The 18,625-nt window shown below is 42.0% G+C and overlaps 1 protein-coding gene across 1 annotated transcript; it reads right to left on the bottom strand.

Annotated features, from left to right (window-relative positions):
* Window positions 1-501: 501 nt before the first annotated feature.
* On the bottom strand, window positions 502-16,780 carry LOC306777931 (NLR family CARD domain-containing protein 3-like). The gene is made up of 9 exons (XM_079269237.1): window positions 16,640-16,780; window positions 13,535-14,066; window positions 11,244-13,041; window positions 10,970-11,143; window positions 9,853-10,026; window positions 6,454-6,571; window positions 5,485-5,651; window positions 3,387-3,560; window positions 502-1,983 (listed from the first exon to the last, which is right to left on the bottom strand). The coding sequence occupies exons 2-9, from the start codon at window positions 14,055-14,057 to the stop codon at window positions 1,974-1,976; spliced, it is 3,138 nt and encodes a 1,045-aa protein (XP_079125363.1). The 5' UTR covers window positions 14,058-14,066; window positions 16,640-16,780; the 3' UTR covers window positions 502-1,973.
* Between the last annotated feature and the right edge of the window lie 1,845 nt (window positions 16,781-18,625).

The raw sequence follows: 18,625 nt of genomic DNA on the forward strand, positions 1-18,625 counted from the left end.
GCTCTCCTTTTCCTCTATGAGGGAAATAATGTGAGATTTATGATTTCTGTTCACGTAAATAAATATGTTCCATGTGAGTTGTCTCATTTAAAAGCATTTAACGGTAAATTACTGTATTGTTATCCTGTCCACAGATGTTTTTCTTGAATTCAACATCATTCATCATAAATAATGCAATATCTTGTTATTCTTGATATTAACACTTGATATTAGTCACTTTTAATGATACAAATTCAGTATAATTAACTGTTATTATTATTATTATTATACAAAGCTTGACATATTTCATGGACTTTATTTCAACTTTTGTTACAGTATTCACATAATATTTTTATCGTGTGTGTGTGTGTGTGTGTGTGTGTGTGTGTGTGTGTGTGTGTGTGTGTGTGTCCCACAGTCTGAAGATCCTCTCATGACCCTCTGGCTGAGATTTAATCCAGATTATGTATCTGTATGTATTATTATTGAAACACCAACCAAACACTCTGCATGTTATTGGCATTCATATTTTCATTCCCAGCTGATCAAACAAATGTTAGATGTTTTTAATTTATAACTCTTTATTCATTTTCCATATTCAGAGTATAAATTCCCCAAAACAATACAGTATAGACCTAAATAGTACACAATGCGCCTACCATCTGAACACCCCCTGGTCATCAAAATCAAAAAAGCTTTTGTGACTTTATGACCATGATATTATTTCAAAATAGAAATAAAAATGTGGAATAAAATAGTCAATCAGGTTTTTCTGCATTCATTTTGAACAACCTTCAAAATACAAGAGAAGCTCTTCTTTAAAACCCAACGAATGCTGGCCAACAGAGTAGAATAAAACTTAAATGCATCAAGACTTCATGAGTCTGAAATAGAACGAAAGAAAACAAGCCAAGTCTGTTTCACAGCGCCGGGGTTACAACTGAAAGAATAAGACTCAAATATCGTCATTCATGTCATCAGAATACATCTGCAGCACATTAACGTAGCAGAATACACACATGTAGTAGATGTTGTGCTCTAGATGAGACAGTGATGTTGTGAATCTGTTCATGTCATCATTCACAGTCTGTGATTTATTGCCAGCTGTTCTTTCTGCATTCAGCAGTTTGAACTTTGTTACTTTTATGACTTAACTTCTTCTTATTGGTTCAATATTTCCTAACGATCCACGTACTGAGCTCTGATTGGTCAGTAGGCGGTGCTTTTATACGAGTTGATAGGTGGGCGGGGCTACACCAACATTACAGAGTCAAGTCTCCTGCTGCTCACAATAAAACCTCTTTTTGTGAGTCGGAGTTCTTTAACCCTGTGACTCTGTGAACAGCTGAATTCTGTTCAAAATGATGGTAGAATACGTTCACCATACTATACACTGTATAGTGAACGTATTTCAACTGAATTTTAGTGACAGTTTAACTTTACTCCGTACTTAAAATAGCTGAAAGCAGCGTGCACATCATTACTACTGGTGGTGCCCCTGTTGAGCGTTTTCACAATAGTTTTACAAATGTGGTTGAACATTATCATGAAAGAAATCAAATATCCAGTCAATGACTTCTGGTGTGAGGGGCGTGGCTTTTCAAAAATCACATTTTGTGACGTTAGTTACAGCGCCACCATGTGGCCGATCGGAGTTCTATGTCTTGAGAAGCACATGGACATCATTTCCAGTTATTGTTCCAAGTTTCATTTTTCTACCTCATTCCAGCTCACGGGAGTTTGAGCTGAAGCGGCAGACAACAAATATGAACCCTAACAAAAATAATCTGAATTTCAAAAGGTCCTCGAGCCCTAAACAAGAGTACATCTGTTGTTATATGAGGCCCAATGTCTGTATATGTGAGAGGGCGTCAGACTTTAGTCTTTAAAAGTCTTCTGGTGTTTGGTACACTAAATAAAATCCAGGTGGAGGTGATGGAGCAGTCTCCAGTCTCCAGATGCTCTCTGGATCATCAGGACTCATCTGACAGAGATCACCACCATCTGATGAGAGAAGAAGAAGACAAGAGAAGAGATGAATGAGTGTTTACAGAGACTCCCTTCATCAGCCGTCAGTCAGTGACGCAGCACATCCAGTAGAAAGAGCAGCTTCCTCTCAGCTCTCATGTTAACCTACACTGAGCTCCAAGCTCACACACCTGCAGACACGTTGGGCCTCCAGTCTGTTGACTCTGCAGGTTCCACTGAAATAAAGTGCTGAGAGTCCTGAACGCATCATGACTGCAGAACCAGAGAGGTGTTCACTGCTCACTGTAAAGATGGATTCAACCCTGTTATGCTGCGTTCACAACAAACGCCAAGCTGATGTTTCAGTGACGCGATTACATACAAAGTAAATGCAAAGTCACTAATAGACGTACATTTGAGCCAATGAGGCGAAAGACGCGATGCAAATTTAAATATTTCCAATGGAGTAAGAGATGCACGTGAGGCTGTGTCGTTAAAGCCGTTCAGCGTTGAGATTCTCCTCCTTCATCGCTGACGTCCTGACGCTGTTGAATCAGAAATGGAGGATAAACATATTGAATCCGTCTGTGTTCACCCAGAGCTCTACGATACCTCATACAGAGACCAGACGATGTGTATGAATGTATGAGTATGAACCACAGACTGTCTACGGTACAAACAATAACCACGCTGACCTATTTACACCGAGATGATGGAGCAGCTACGATGTTAGCATAGCATAGCATCTATTGATCCAGACTCCATTCAGAAAACAACCATTTTAACAGTTGTTTGCTTGTCATCTTGTGGACAGACCTGACAAAGCATGAATTCAGACTTTTTACAAATCAACATCATCACATCGTTATTTCAGCATCCTTTGAATGTTTGTTGAACTTAAATCACAGCTGAATCTGTTTGTTTTGGGTTCATACAGCTGTAGTAAAGCAGCCGACGAGTGTCTGGATAGATACAGTGAATACAGCCTCCAGATGATGTCATGAACCACACATGATGGAGTTTGGTTTCAGATATCTGGGACTTCCTCAACGTGTACAAAGCAGCACTAGTGGTTATTTCAGCCATGATTGATGATTGGCTGCATGTAACGCTGGTTCTATGAAGTGAGAGCAGTGATGTGCAGGCTTCAGTCAGACTGATCTCAGAGCTGTGACAAAGATGAACTGATCAATAGTTTGATAGCTTGATGAATGAGGACCACTGTCTCTAAACATCTGATGATGCCGTCAGCTGTTAACAAGCTTCACTTCCTGTAGACGTGAACAACACATCGACTCAAACACACAATCACAACAAGCTTCTGACTCGTCTGATTGGCTGACTGCTCTCTCTCTCTCGTCCAATCCTGAAGCCTGTGGATCTGTGTTTGGTACAATACTGCTGAAACCAGCATGGACTGACTCCAACCCTCTACTGACCTCAGAGTCTCCAGTCTACAATGTGGACTCTCCATAAGATCAGACAGCAGCTTCACGTCTGAATCCTTCAGGTTGTTTCCTCTCAGATCCAGTTCTCTCAGATGGGAGGGGTTTGACTTCAGAGCTGAGCCCAGAGAAGAACAGCCTTCCTCTGTGATCTCACAGCGTAACAGACTGCAAACACACAAAACAACACACAGAGTTTCTTATATCGATACACAATGAATCATTATTTTCATCATAAACATGAGTGGCTTTCATTTTGGTTTCATCTTCTTTTGTACAAAACAATATAAAAGAAAAGCAAAATGTTTTGAAAAACGTTTGTATCAGAAATGTTTTTTTAAATATTACTTTCTTTAATAGTTAATAGTAAAACGAGGCAGCTGATGTGAAGTGGAACATATTACCAGAAAATGTATCACTTTATGGATCTATACTATAAGTTGCTGAGTTATGGCGACAGCATTATAGCACCTTATTTAACTGCATCAAAAGTGATTTGCATAGCGTGGACAGTTCTGAGAGTAATGAGTCAATGGCACTTACATCATATGAGCTGCACCAAGCTATCAATAAACTGTCTGAAGGCAGAGCAAGTGGTTCAGACCATATTACTGCTGAACACCTTCAATATGCTAGTCCGAGGTTAGCTCCTCTCCTCGCTGTTTGTTTTACTGGCTTCATGGTTCACGGCTTGTTACCAGACTCAATGCTGTCTGTTCTCTCAGTGCCAGTCATTAAAAACAAAGCTGGTAAAGTATGTAGCCTAGAGAATTACAGGCCCATTGCTTTGGCCAGCGTCCTGTCAAAAGTCCTGGAAAGAATTCTGCTGGACAGAATACAGGACTTCATCACCTCCACAGATAACCAGTTGGGCTTTAAAGCCAAACATGGCACTGACTTGTGTATACCGGTATATGCCTTAAAGGACATTGTAAACAAATACAGAGGTCAAAACTCATCACTTCTTATGTGTTTTATTGATGCCTCCAAAGCTTTTGATCGTGTTAATCACAGTCAATTATTTTTTAAACGGAGCCAAAGAGGTGTCCCCACATACATTGTGAGAATTCTGGCTTACTGGTATGAGCACCAGACTATGCAAGTAAAATGGGGTGAAAGTGTCTCAGCCCCATTTGGGGTTAGCAATGGTGTCAGACAAGTTCTGTTTAATCTGTATATTGATGATCTGTCCAAGCAACTGAAAGCCTGTACTACTGGTGCATGATGGGTAATACTCTGGTTAATCACATCATGTCTGCAGATGATCTGGTGATCTTTAGTCCTTCTAGCGCTGGTCTTCAGCAGCTCCTCACTATATGTACTGTGTACGGTGTGGAACATGACATCAAACACAACGCCAGTAAGAGTGCTATCCTGATCTGTCCAACTAAAGAGGACAAATGTCTAAACTTCCCTGACTTCAAATTGTCTGACAATAATCTTGGTGTCTGCAGTGAAGTCAAATATCTTGGTCATTTTTTAACAGAACACATGACCGATGATAACGACATTTCCAGGCAATGTGGTATGATGTCTGCACAAGCAAACACCGTCTCACGCAAGTTTGGTGTGTGTACAGATGGAGTGAAGATGTCTCTGTTCAGAGCATATTGTACTCCACTCTACACTGCACACTTGTGGTCAAACTACAGAACAAAGAGTTTGCAGAGACTTCAAGTAGCGTACAATGACGCCATGAGAATACTGTTCAAGAGAGCGAGATGGAGTAGTGCTGGTGAAATGTTTGTGGCTGCACGAGTCAACACTTTCCAAACTGTTTCAAGAAATCTCATGTACAAATTCATCTGTAGACTGAATGACTCTGAAATGTGATCATAGTTGTTTTAACCAACATAAGGTTTAGCACCACACGCTGCCAGTCCCAGCTGTGGAGACATTGGTACAGCTGTCTCTTCATAAGGCATTGCTAGGCCTCTGTACTTTTATTGTTTGTGTCTGTACTTTTATGTATCTGTTTCTATGGACCCCGAGTCTGAAATAAAGTCTTTCTATCTATCTATACGTAGATAAATCAAATAGAGTTATTGATGAAACATGAAGGTGCTGCACTAGCAGCAGACAGTGAACCCACCTCAGAGTCTCCAGTCTACAATGTGGACTCTCCAGAAAACCACTCAGCAGCTTCACTCCTGAATCCTTCAGCTTGTTTCTACTCAGATGCAGTTCTCTCAGATGGGAGGGGTTTGACTTCAGAGCTGAGTCCAGAGAAGAACAGCCTTCCTCTGTGATCTCACAGCCTGACAGACTGCAAACACACAAAACAACACACAGAGTTTCTTATATCGATACACAATGAATCATTATTTTCATCATGAACATGAGTGGCTTTCATTTTGGTTTCATCTTCTTTTGTAAACAGACATTTTGTGAAAATCCTGTCACTGTAAAGACATTTAAAACCATTGATCAGTATTGATCCAGATTCTTCAGAGCGGATCAGAAAATAAATTATTATTATTATCAATAAAATATATTGAAAAATATAAAATGCTCTGAAAAAAGTCAGCATCAGAAATGTTATTTTTTTAAATTACTTTATCAGTTATTTTCCTAAAATTAAAAAAGGTTTGGTTCTTTAAGTGTGATTAAATTAAACATTATTTTTTTAATGATTACCATTGAGTCTCTCAAGTAGTATATAAAGTATATTCATCAAGTATAGTACAGTCTCGTATATTCAATTCACTTTTAGTGTCTCTTTGAGTGACATTTAGTCGGTAAAGGTCAGGGGGCCCCTGACACTTTGGGCCCCTGGGCCTGTGCCCGGTAGGCCTGTTCAGTAATCCATCCAACAGCAGGATGAAGCCAGACAAGTTGTACATTTCATGATTGTAGAGGATGACATGCAGACAACGAGGCAGCTGATGTGAAGTGGAACATATTACCAGAAAATGTCTCACTTCATGGATCTATACGTAGATAAATCAAATAGAGTTATTGATGAAACATGAAGGTGCTGCACTAGCAGCAGACAGTGAACCCACCTCAGAGTCTCCAGTCTACAATGTGGACTCTCCAGAAAACCACTCAGCAGCTTCACTCCTGAATCCTTCAGCTTGTTTCCTCTCAGATGCAGTTCTCTCAGATGGGAGGGGTTTGACTTCAGAGCTGAGCCCAGAGAAGAACAGCCTTCCTCTGTGATCTCACAGCAATACAGACTGCAAACACACAAAACAACACACAGAGTTTCTTATATCGATACACAATGAATCATTATTTTCATCATGAACATGAGTGGCTTTCATTTTGGTTTCATCTTCTTTTGTAAACAGACATTTTGTGAAAATCCTGTCACTGTAAAGACATTTAAAACCATTGATCAGTATTGATCCAGATTCTTCAGAGCGGATCAGAAAATAAAATATTATTCATAAAATATATTGAAAAATACCAAATGCGCTGAAATTTTTTCCGAAAGATTATTTAAAAAAAGGTTTGGTGTGATTCAATTAAACTTTTTTTAATGATAAACATTGAGTCTCAAGTATAGTATATTTATCAAGTATAGTAGGATATTCAAGTAACTTTCTGTCTGTTCGTAGTCATTTAGTGTCTCTTTGTAGTATTTTAGTGTCTCTTTGTAGTCTTTTAGTGTCTCTTTGTAGTCTTTTAGTGTCTCTTTGTAGTCTTTTAGTGTCTCTTCGTAGTCTTTTAGTGTATCTTTGTAGTCTTTTAGTGTCTCTTTGTAGTCTTTTAGTGTCTCTTTGTAGTCTTTTAGTGTCTCTTTGTAGTCTTTTAGTGTCTCTTTGTAGTCTTTTAGTGTCTCTTTGTAGTCTTTCAGTGTCTTTTAGTGTCTCTTTGTAGTCTTTCAGTGTCTCTTTGTAGTCTTTTCGTGTCTCTTTGTAGTTGTGTAGTGTCTCTTTGTAGTCTTTAGTGTCTCTTTGTAGTCTTTCAGTGTCTCTTTGTAGTCTTTTCGTGTCTCTTTGTAGTTGTGTAGTGTCTCTTTGTAGTCTTTTAGTGTCTCTTTGTAGTCTTTCAGTGTCTCTTTGTAGTCTTTCAGTGTCTCTTTGTAGTCTTTTTGTGTCTCTTTGTAGTCTTTCAGTGTCTCTTTGTAGTCTTTCAGTGTCTCTTTGTAGTCTTTCAGTGTCTCTTTGTAGTCTTTTAGTGTCTCTTTGTAGTCTTTTAGTGTCTCTTTGTAGTCTTTCAGTGTCTCTTTGTAGTCTTTTAGTGTCTCTTTGTAGTTGTGTAGTGGGCGTGGTCTGTGCTCAGCTGCAGGGAAGAGATCTGTGGGAGTGGTTCAGGGGAACAGTGCCAGGGTTAATTGGCACAGCTGTAACCGGTTGCTAATTATCCCTCATTCCTCTTCAGCAGCAGCAGGCTGGAGCTCTGGTGGCCGGAAAAGCAGGAAGGTGACGTATTTGTGTGAATCGACGCTCTCGAGGAAGTAACTCACGGACGGAGAGCTTGGAGAAGTAGTTTCAGCGGATTGTGCATAAACTGATCTGTGACTGGACTAAGGATGGGAGGGAATAGTGATGGAGAGGGTGGGAGTGAGGATATGGATTACAATAACTGGACTGAAGTAGGGAACAATAAACGAGCCAGGAAGCGTAGTAGTGTATCTGGTAGTAGTTTGGAAGGGAGAGAGGAAGGCAGGGTGATGAGGAGGAAGACTGTTGAGAATGAGCGGTTCAAAGTCATTTTGAGATTCAGGGAAGGAAATGATTTTAGGAAAGTTAGTCCGGTGGCGCTGACTCACGGGTTGAAGGAGAAAGTTGGTGAAATGTTGATGGCGAAGGTGCTGGGTGATGGAGGCTTGTTGATCAAGTGTAAGGACGAGGAGCAGAGAGAGAAATCAATGAAGCTGAAAAAAGTGTGCAACATGGTGGTTGGAACGCTAAGAAGACAAGTGATGGGCCCTTTGTGAGAGGCGTTGTATATGGTATCCCAGTGGAGGAGTTGAGATACAGTATAAGAGGTGGAAAAATGATGGGGATTAAACATCTGCAAGCAAGAAGAGGAGGAGAAAGGGTTGAGAGTTTGTCAGTGTTGATGGATTTCTAAGACTTGCCTGATAGTCACTGTGGGATATATGAGTTATAATGTAAGAGCTTATGTCCACCTTTGAGGTGTTTCAAATGGCAAAAATATGGACATATTGCAGCAGCGTGCAAAGGGAAACAAAAGTGTGGAAAATGTGGAGGGGAACATGAGTATGGGAAATGTGAGGACGGGACAGAGCTCAAATGTGCAAATTGCGGAGGTGCACATGGTGCGGCCTATGGTGGGTGTGAAGTGAGAAAGAAGGCAGTGGAAGTGCAGCAGCTGAAAGTGAAAATGAACATATCATATGCAGAAGCAGCAAAGATGGTTCAGAGGGAGAGTAGAGTGGAGGGGGGGGGAGATATATCAAGGAAGGAACCGTCTCAACAGTCAAATGAACAACTTGTGACAAAGAGTCAAAGGGGAGATGGGAATATATTGATAGTAAATAAGGAGAGCTTTGTGTATTTCATGGCTGAAGTATTTAACTGCACATTCCAAGCAAAAGGGAGATCTGAGAAGATTGAAACAACAGTAAAGAGTGCAGCAAGATATCTAAATATTCATGGGATAACTGGGATGGCTGTTCAGGAAGAGCTTAAAAAACAGGAACAGTTAAACAAAGAAACACGTTCACAGGACTAGTCGTGATGTTAATTCTGCAGTGGAATGCAAGCAGTCTGTTGGCAAATGGCCAAGAATTGAAAGCTTTTCTTCATGGGTTAGAATATAAACCAGATATAATATGTGTTGAAGAGACATGGCTTAAACTAAACTCAGATTTAGTGATTCAGGGATGTGTGTGCATAAGAAGGGATAGAGAACGGGGTAATGGGGAGGATGTGCTACCTTTGTTAGGAAAGGAATTCATTACAGAGAAACAGAAAAAGGGAAAGACCTGGAATATGTAGTTGTTGAAGTGTGGTTAGAGGTGAATTTCTACAATCTGTGTCAACGATTGGAATTAGAAGCATGAGAGGCAATAAAGGGACCAGACAGAAGAAGGGTCATTTGGTGTGGTGATTTGAATGCACATAGCACTCTCTGGGGAGTGGATAAGACTGATAGGAATGGATTGATAGGAGAGGAGGTGATGGACTCCTTGGAACTTGTATGTTTAAATGATGGGAGGTTCACAAGAATGAATTACAAGTCAGGTAATGAGTCAAGTTTAGACCTGACAATGGCATCACGGTCATTGCAGGTATTTGTGTGGGAGGTATGGAAGCATTCTACTGTTGGAAGTGATCATTACCCCATTTTCTGTAGAGTAGGAAGTTAAATGTTTTGAAAAAAGTTAGTATCAGAAATAGTTTTATTTAAATATTACTTTAATTGTTATTTTCCTAAAACTTACCAGAAAATGTCTCACTTCATGGATCTATACGTAGATAAATCAAATAGAGTTATTGATGAAACATGAAGGTGCTGCACTAGCAGCAGACAGTGAACCCACCTCAGAGTCTCCAGTCTACAATGTGGACTCTCCAGAAAACCACTCAGCAGCTTCACTCCTGAATCCTTCAGCTTGTTTCCGCTCAGATCCAGTTTTCTCAGATGGGAGGGGTTTGACTTCAGAGCTGAGCCCAGAGAAGAACAGCCTTCCTCTGTGATCTCACAGTCTGACAGACTGCAAACACACAAAACAACACACAGAGTTTCTTATATCGATACACAATGAATCATTATTTTCATCATGAACATGAGTGGCTTTCATTTTGGTTTCATCTTCATTTGTAAACAGACATTTTGTGAATGTCCTGTCACTGTAAAGACATTTAAAATCATCATTACAGTGAAATAAGTTATTCCAGTGTAGTAGATCGCTCTAACAAACTAAAAGCACGACTTAAACCGTCCTGGGTCCCTGAAAGCAGGTGGGCCAAAGGATGTTCATGTTGGTTGGACAAGTCTTCCAACACTTTGATCCCGAGCAGGATAGTGACCAGTTCACCATTCAGTTTACACCATTATTTCCTAACGCATATGTTACGTGCCGTGTTGTGCTTGTGCTCTCCCTCTGTTTTCCCTCTGTCTTCTCGAGTGCCACCCTCTGTCCCGGATGCAAGCTGCAGCGGCTGATTGGACGCGGCTGCGGACAATCGCGATCAGCGTTGGATAAGAGGAGAGGAACTCCTGAAGAACAACCTCTTGGGCAGACCACAGTAGTGAGGCTGTGCGTGTGAGCTGACAACCCTTGGGCAACGCGTAGTGGTGGAGCTGCGTGTGTGTTGCACCTTTGTTCCAGCCGTGTGGGCTGTTGTGTGTATAGTGTCGCTTTCTTTCTGTCAGGAAGTAGTTTTCTTTTGCTGCCGTGCAAGCAGCTAGCCTTTTTACAATAAATACTCTTTTTGTTAAACCGTCATCATTGCTCAGTCTCTTTCCCCGGGAAATAAACACCGTTACTCCCCGCATCCCTTAGATGCCAAAAAGGGGAACGTAACAGCATATTAGCAGAGGCACTAGCAGACATTGTTATCCCACAGTAACATGTTGGTAACACCACCATGAACTTAGTAGATCTGACACTTAGACCACTTCGGCATCTTTGTAGTAAATCACCTGATCCTGACCTGAGAGTTTCAAGTGTACAATGTGGACTCGCCAGTCCAGCAGAGAGCTGCTTCACTCCTGAGTCCTGCAGGTTGTTGTTACTCAGGTCCAGCTCTTTCAGACTAGAGGACTGGGAGCTGAGGATGGAGGACAGAGCTTCACAGCTTCTCTGTGAGAGGTTACAGTCACTCAGCCTAGGGGAGGAACAGGGATCAACACAAACATAATGTTTAATCAAAGTCAAATATCAAACATATTTAGTAATGGTAATGTATCCGTAGTGTATCCGCATACAGAGCTTTCTTGGAGGCTTTGATCACTGGCAGCAGCCTCAGAAGAGCCTCCTCTGAAGCAGAGTATTTCTTCAGGTCAAACACATCCAGATCTTTTTGTGATGACAGTAAGATGAAGACCAGAGCTGACCACTGAGCAGGAGACAGTTCATCTGTGGAGAGACGTCCTGAACTCAGGGACTGTTGGATCTCCTCCACTAGAGAACCATCATTCAGTTCATTCAGACAGTGGAACAGATTGATGCTTTTCTCTGGAGACACATTCTCACTGATCTTCTTCTTGATGTACTGGACTGTTTGCTGATTGGTCTGTGAGGTACTTCGTGTCTGTGTCAGCAGACCATGTAGGAGTTTCTGATTGGTCTCCAGTGAAAGACCCAGGAGGAAGCGGAGGAACAAGTCCAGGTGTCCATTTGGACTCTGTAAGGCCTTGTCCACAGCACTCTGGTAGAGATGTGTTAGCTTAGGTTTTGCTCTCAATACTTTAGGCAAATGGGTTCTTGGTTGTTTTTTTGCCATCAGGTTGACACCAGAGTTGATGAAGGTCAGATGGACATGAAGAGCAGCCAGAAACTCCTGAACACTCAGATGGATGAAGCAGAACACCGTGTCCTGGTACAGTTCACTCTCCTCCCTAAAGATCTGTGTGAACACTCCTGAGCACTTTGAGGCTGCTGCGATATCGATGCCACACTCTCTCAGGTCGGATTCATAGAAGATCAGGTTGCCTTTCTGCAGCTGATCAAAAGCCAGTTTTCCCAGAGACTCAGTCATCTTCCTGCTCTCTGGACTCCAGTGTGGATCTGTCTCAGCTCCTCCATCATACTTGACCATCTTCCGTTTGGACTGAACCACCAGGAAGTGGATGTACATCTCAGTCAGGGTCTTGGGCAGCTCTCCTCCCTCTCTGGTCTTCAACACCTTCTTCAGAACTCCAGCAGTGATCCAGCAGAAGACTGGGATGTGGCACATGATGTGGAGGCTTCGTGAGGTCTTGATGTGGGAGATTATCCTGCTGGCCTTCTCCTCATCACTGAATCTCTTCCTGAAGTACTCCTCCTTCTGTGGGTCAGTGAACCCTCTGACCTCTGTCGTCATGTCAACACACTCAGTCGGGATCTGATTGGCTGCTGCAGGTCGTGTGGTTATCCAGAGGCGAGCAGAGGGAAGCAGGTTCCCCCTGATGAGGTTTGTCAGCAGCACATCCACTGAGGTGGACTCTGTAACATCAGTCAGGATCTCAGTGTTGTTGAAGTCCAGAGGAAGTCGAAACTCATCCAGACCGTCAAAGATGAACAGAACCAGGAACTTTTCAAAGCTGTAGATTCCTGCTTCTTTGGTTCCACTGAAGAAGTGATGAACAAGTTCCACCAAGCTGTACTTTTTCTGTTTCAGCACATTCAGCTCTCTGAAAGTGAATGGAAAGATGAACTCTATGTCCTGGTTGGCTTTGCCTTCAGCCCAGTCCAGAGTGAACTTCTGTGTTAAGACTGTTTTCCCAACGCCAGCCACTCCCTTTGTCATCACTGTTCTGATTGGTTCCTCTCCTCCAGGTGAGGCTTTAAAGAGGTCTTCTTGTCTGATGGTTGTTTCTGGTCTGTCTGGTTTGCAGTATGCTGTTTCAATCTGTCTGACCTCATGTTCATCATTGACCCCTGCAGTCCCTCCCTCTGTGATGTAGAGCTCTGTGTAGATCTCATTCAGAAGGGTTTTCTTTTCTAATTTAGCGATTCCCTCAAACACACTCTGGAACTTCTTTTGAAAGTTGGATTTGAGTTTCTGCTGACACTCCAGAATATCTGGATGAATAAAACAAAGACAAAAATCAATGAGGGGTTGTTTCAGTGAATGTGAGTCATTTCTAACAAGTGTACACATTTCTGTATCAATGAAATATATTTATCTCATTTGATAACTAAAGGCTCTGAATAGGTCAACGATTGTAGAATGACTTTGTATCATTTAACATCAACTGACATGTTGTGCTTCATGTGTGCATGAACTCTGTGGTCTGCAAATAACCAGAAGGTTTATTACTTCATTACAGAGGGAATTAATGACGTCCAAGCAGCATCTTACAGTCACACCAGTGTGCTACTTCTAAACATTAGAGGCAACAGAAACAGGATTGTCTGCCTTTATTTCGTTGACTTTTCTGAAATTTTCAATGTATTTTCTCCGGTGGACGTGTGTTTGGTAGTTTCTTCTGAAAGCCAAAGTGCAACTCGCTGTTTTACGTTTAAAGTCTTTGTGAGATGTAAGTTTGATCTTTGTGTTCATACCATGACTTACCTTTGGGTTCTGATTTGGTTTTTGATAAACTCTTCACGAGATCATTCTCACGCATCTTCACTAAAACTATTCGGGTCACTTTCATAGTGTCTCTGCTGTATTTCTTGACCATCTGATCCACTGTGTCCATCCGGTCTGCATTCTCCAGTTGACTCTTTGGGATTGTTGGGAAGTCTTCTAGGTACTCTTGCTTCTGCAAAAACCACTTGAATTCTTTAAACTGGACGTCTTCTAACTTCTGCAAAGTGTCCAAGAGCTCTTTAGATAAACTTGATAAACTCTTCACGAGATCATTCTCACCAATCTTCACTAAAACTATTCGGGCCACTTTAATAATATTGTCTATGCAGTAGTTGTTGACCATCTGATCCACTGTGTCCATCCGGTCTGCATTCTCCAGTCGATTCTTTCGGATTGCTGGGAAGTCTTCTATGACCTCCTCCAAAAACCACTTGAATTTTTTAAACTGGTCGTCTCCTAACTTCTGCAAAGTGTCCAAGAGGACCTCTTTAGGTGTCTCCATCTGTCCTCTCTGTCAAGATACAAAAGACATTGTTTCAAAATACTATTATTCTTACATTTTAAAGTCATGTGATGAAAGAATAATGATCATGCTGTACATATTTACTGACAATCAGCCACTTAAAGGAGAGCATGAAGGAGGTTGATTGATTGCGTAATGCACATGTGAGGACAGTGCGTCAAAACCTGTCCAACAGGTGGTAGATGTCAGCCTATCAGAGGTGTTTGTATTTCCTCATTCCTCTCCCTCACCTGCAGCTGACTCATGTTGTGTTGTTGAGTGTTGGAGACGGTTATTGTAATGTGTGTTATGCTTTCTTAAATCAAATCAAGTGTTCACTGAGTCCTTCCTTTCCTTTATAACACGTCCTCACAGCGAGCCAATCAGACACATCACAGGTGAGCTGATGCAGTTCTCCTCTCTGTCCACTAGATGATGCTAACTAACCATCTAAAGAGATGAAGATCAGCTCAGTTCAGAAAGATTCAATGAAGCAGCAGCAACTTGGATCACATGCACGTCTCACTGATGAGACACAATGTGACGTTTACATGTATTTATCTATAAAAGTGTTATTTTGAATGAAGATTTGGTGAAACATGTTCCTCAATCACATTCTTCTATCATGATTTATAACCTACATGTAACATTTCTGAGCAGCAGCTTCTAAAAGTTTACAGTCAAAAGAATCAGTGTGAAGCCGTCAAATAAGCAGAAGATCACATGACGATGAAGAAGCAGAAGAAACACGTGAACATCTCATGTTATCACCAACAGACCATCAAACTGAAGGACTCGGATCAAACTCAGTGCTCCTGTTTCAGATACAAAGTGCAGCTCACATGAGACACTGGAGACACTCTGGATGTTGGATCTGATCCTGGAGCAGTGTCAGTAAAGACATGACATGAAGCTCTCAGACACGCTCTCTACATGCAGATCAATGGATCAGCAGTGTGCATCGTGTTCAGTCTATTGAAATGATGGAGCTCAAAGTCACAGAGCACAAGTTCACCTCAGGGGGCTTTACCACCGCGCTGCAGCGCTCAAAGAGTTAAAGTGTTTGATGCAGTCAGAATGCTCACATCTGATTATTTATTTTAATTACAACAAATACTGAAGAGTTCAAGATGAGACATAGAACACTGAATTAAAACGAATAGAAGCTTTTGCTAGTTTAGTTCAATCAATGGAATGAGACAGAAACACACTTGATGAGTGACAGAAGAAAGTGATGCCTGTGGTTTCAGAGGTAGTCCAGGTTGTCCTGCTGTTCATCAGACAATAAGTGACAGCAGCTGATGTAACATGGGACAGTAACTCTGATAACAACACTGTTAGGCCTGGACGGTCTGTAGATTATTAACGTGATCACTGGATCTTCAGAGTTTACCATCAAATCAAGATGTTCAAATGAAGTAAAACTGAGATAAAAACGAGTCATTATTTAGAGATGTGATGTTTAAAAGTCCCAAATGAACCGGCTGATAGTCAGGAGCAGGAGGTAGCAGAGGTTCAGAGGGACTGTCAGTAAATAGTTGTGGTTAGCACCAGAGGGGTTTGACATAGAGCGTGCTGCAGAGGGTCTGTGACAGGAAGTGATGCTTATAGGAATGAGTTTCTCTCAGGAGAGCATGAAGGAGGTTGCTTGATTGCGTAATGCACATGTGAGGATCAATTACAGGCCTGTGGATGTTTTCTGAGGTATAACAGGAGGATCATAAGACGGCTAACATGCTGTGACTTATTTACAGTCTATTACATACATGTTACAGGTTATTATAGCATTTCCACTGTTACTACACCATCACACACACAGGTCCTCGAGGACGGGTTCTGTCCTCTGGGACAGTTGAGACATGAAGTGAGCAAACAGGTCTCCACTAGTGGAACCAAGTGTGTGTCAGGGTTGTTAAGCTGGTTGTGTCCCAATCAGGCTTTGTCTTCTGTGTTCCGTGTCTTTGTGTAGCTCCACACCCTCCTCACTCTACCGGTCAGCCACTCCCTCCTCATCAGCACAACTCCCTTCACCTGTTCTAGACACTATATGAACTCTGCCTCTCTGTCACTCTTTGCCAGATCATTTTCATGTCTACCCGCCCGTTTGGCTCGTCTTGTTCCCGGGTTTCCCGACTGCCTCATTCTGCTGGATTTTCCCCCTCGTCTCCTGTCTTGTCTGTGGATCCCCTGTTGTGTCCTGTAAGTTTCCTGTGTTGATTTAATTCTTCATTAAATACCTGCTTCACGCTACTCTGTCTGGCCTGCTTTTGAGTCCTCCACCACACCCTGTGACAGGTTGTGTTGTGAACATTCAGAGTGTTTAAAAAAAACTCAGCTTGATCCAACCTGTCAGACCAGTTCAGACACTCAGATTACAAACTTCTGTTGAAACTACTTGAGAAACATGAACATTATATTTCTAAAACTCATTGTTCTTTATCTCAGAGAGGAATTCTACTGCAGATAACAAATCTATCTTTAGAAACATCGTTCTATTCTCAGTTAAACAGAGAAACAACACAAAGAGATCAAAGTGATCCTGATGATCAAACATGTACAGATTCCTCTGGTAGGATTCTCACCTGCTGAACTCACTTCAGGTCAGTTTACAGACACGTTGCACCGTCATGTGTGGAGGAAACACTGGAGAGAAGAAGCTGCTCATGTCCTCCTGTCAGTCCTGGTGTCTGTGTCCATTTGATCTGAGGACGCCGTCACACCCTCATCACTTCAGAGTCCAAGTCTAAAATAAAACCAGTGAAACGTCAAAACCTGTCCAACAGGTGGTAGATGTCAGCCTATCAGAGGTGGTAGATGTCAGCCTGTCAGGGGTGGTAGATGTCAGCCTGTCAGAGGTGGTAGATGTCAACCTATCAGAGGTGGTAGATGTCAGCCTATCAGAGGTGGTAGATGTCAGCCTATCAGAGGTGGTAGATGTCAGCCTACCACTCTGGATGTTGGATCTGATCCTGGAGCAGTGTCATTGAAGATATGACTTTAATCTTTTATTCACACGGTGGATGTGAGGATATTATTCTCTGGAGAAATGTATCTGTTGATCAAATCTTTATGTATTTATTAGTCTTGTTATTGATCTCACCCGACTACTAATAATGATTAGAACATATTGAAATCTGTGTCAATATCCACAGCTACATTTTCATGTGAATATACATGCATATCAATGGATCAGCAGTATGCATCATGTTCAAGACCAGCAAAGATAGAAACAGCTGAGTCAGGACCAGCAGAGTCGGGACCAGCAGAGTCGGGACCAACTGAGTCGGGACCAGCAGAGTCGGGACCAGCAGAGTCGGGACCAACTGAGTCGGGACCAGCAGAGTCGGGACCAACTGAGTCGGGACCAGCAGAGTCGGGACCAGCAGAGTCGGGACCAACTGAGTCGGGACCAACTGAGTCGGGACCAGCAGAGTCGGGACCAGCAGAGTCGGGACCAACTGAGTCGGGACCAGCAGAGTCGGGACCAGCAGAGTCGGGACCAACTGAGTCAGGACCAGCAGAGTCAGGACCAGCAGAGTCAGGACCAGCAGAGTCAGGACCAGCAGAGACGCCTCAGCGTTAAAAACAACTTGTAAAGAATCATTCAGTGTTTTTTCACAACATTCAAACATCAGTTTCCAAACTCATTTCCTGACTTTCAGTCTGCAGAAACTGAACTCAGCTTCAGTTTTAGTTTTGTTTGAATGCATAAATATCTTTAAACATGTTGATGATGATGAAGGTCTGTGAGTGTCTGAACTGGCTGTTTTTCTTTCTATGAGCAACATAACTTTCTGAATATCTCGCTCAGTCTGACTTCTCTATTTTAGTTTCCATTAGTTACTGCTGTTAGTATCACTTCTGATGCACTTTGTATTTTCACTCTTGCATTTAATCTTTGCACTGGCTTCCTGTCCAACAAAGAATTGACTTTAAAATCCTGCTGCTGGTTTACAAAGCACTGAATGGTTTAGGGCCAAAATACATCTCTGATCTGCTGCTACCTTATTGTAGCACCCAGTTACCACAGAGATCCGGTTCACAACACCGTAAAGGCACATACACACAGGAAGCAGTGTTATAAAAATATAAATGCTTTATTGGTCCAACCTATGTGGAGTAACCAGTGACAGCTGGGTTAGCAGGCAGGAGGAGTCCACAGACCAGGCGATAAGATAGATAAACAATTTAAAGCCAAATAAACAAAACAAAAAGACCAAGGCAGCGTCCCACTAACTAGAAAAGAAATGAAAACAAAAACATAAGTACTCACCAATAACTGCCAATAACCAGAAAACCAACCCAAAAGATTATCCTTCCACCCACCTGTTCAGCAACCCAGCCACCCCCACTTGGATTCCCCCCCAGCTACCGTTGGGTGCACTGCTCAGGAAACTCTAAAATAACACAAATACACCTTTACATATCCCTTAATTATACTGAATTTCCCCAGCACATGAAATACATAAAATGAATATACCTGAAACAGCCATCCCCCAAACACACGCTGTCCCCTCCGTAACTGACGCCTCTCCGACACTGCGCTACTGACGCAACGTATGCGGCCT

The sequence above is a fragment of the Melanostigma gelatinosum genome (assembly GCF_949748355.1).
Source record: "Melanostigma gelatinosum genome assembly, chromosome: 5".
Lineage (NCBI taxonomy): Eukaryota > Metazoa > Chordata > Actinopteri > Perciformes > Zoarcidae > Melanostigma > Melanostigma gelatinosum.

Coding starts and splice junctions, on each gene's coding strand:
- LOC306777931 (XM_079269237.1), bottom strand. CDS start 14,057: ATGGAGACACCTAAAGAGGTCCTCTTGGACACTTTGCAGAAGTTAGGA. Junction 5,652..6,453: donor ACAAGCTGAAGGATTCAGGA/GTGAAGCTGCTG, acceptor TGCAGTCTGTCA/GGCTGTGAGATCACAGAGGA. Junction 3,561..5,484: donor TGTAGACTGGAGACTCTGAG/GTGGGTTCACTG, acceptor GTGTGTTTGCAG/TCTGTTACGCTGTGAGATCA.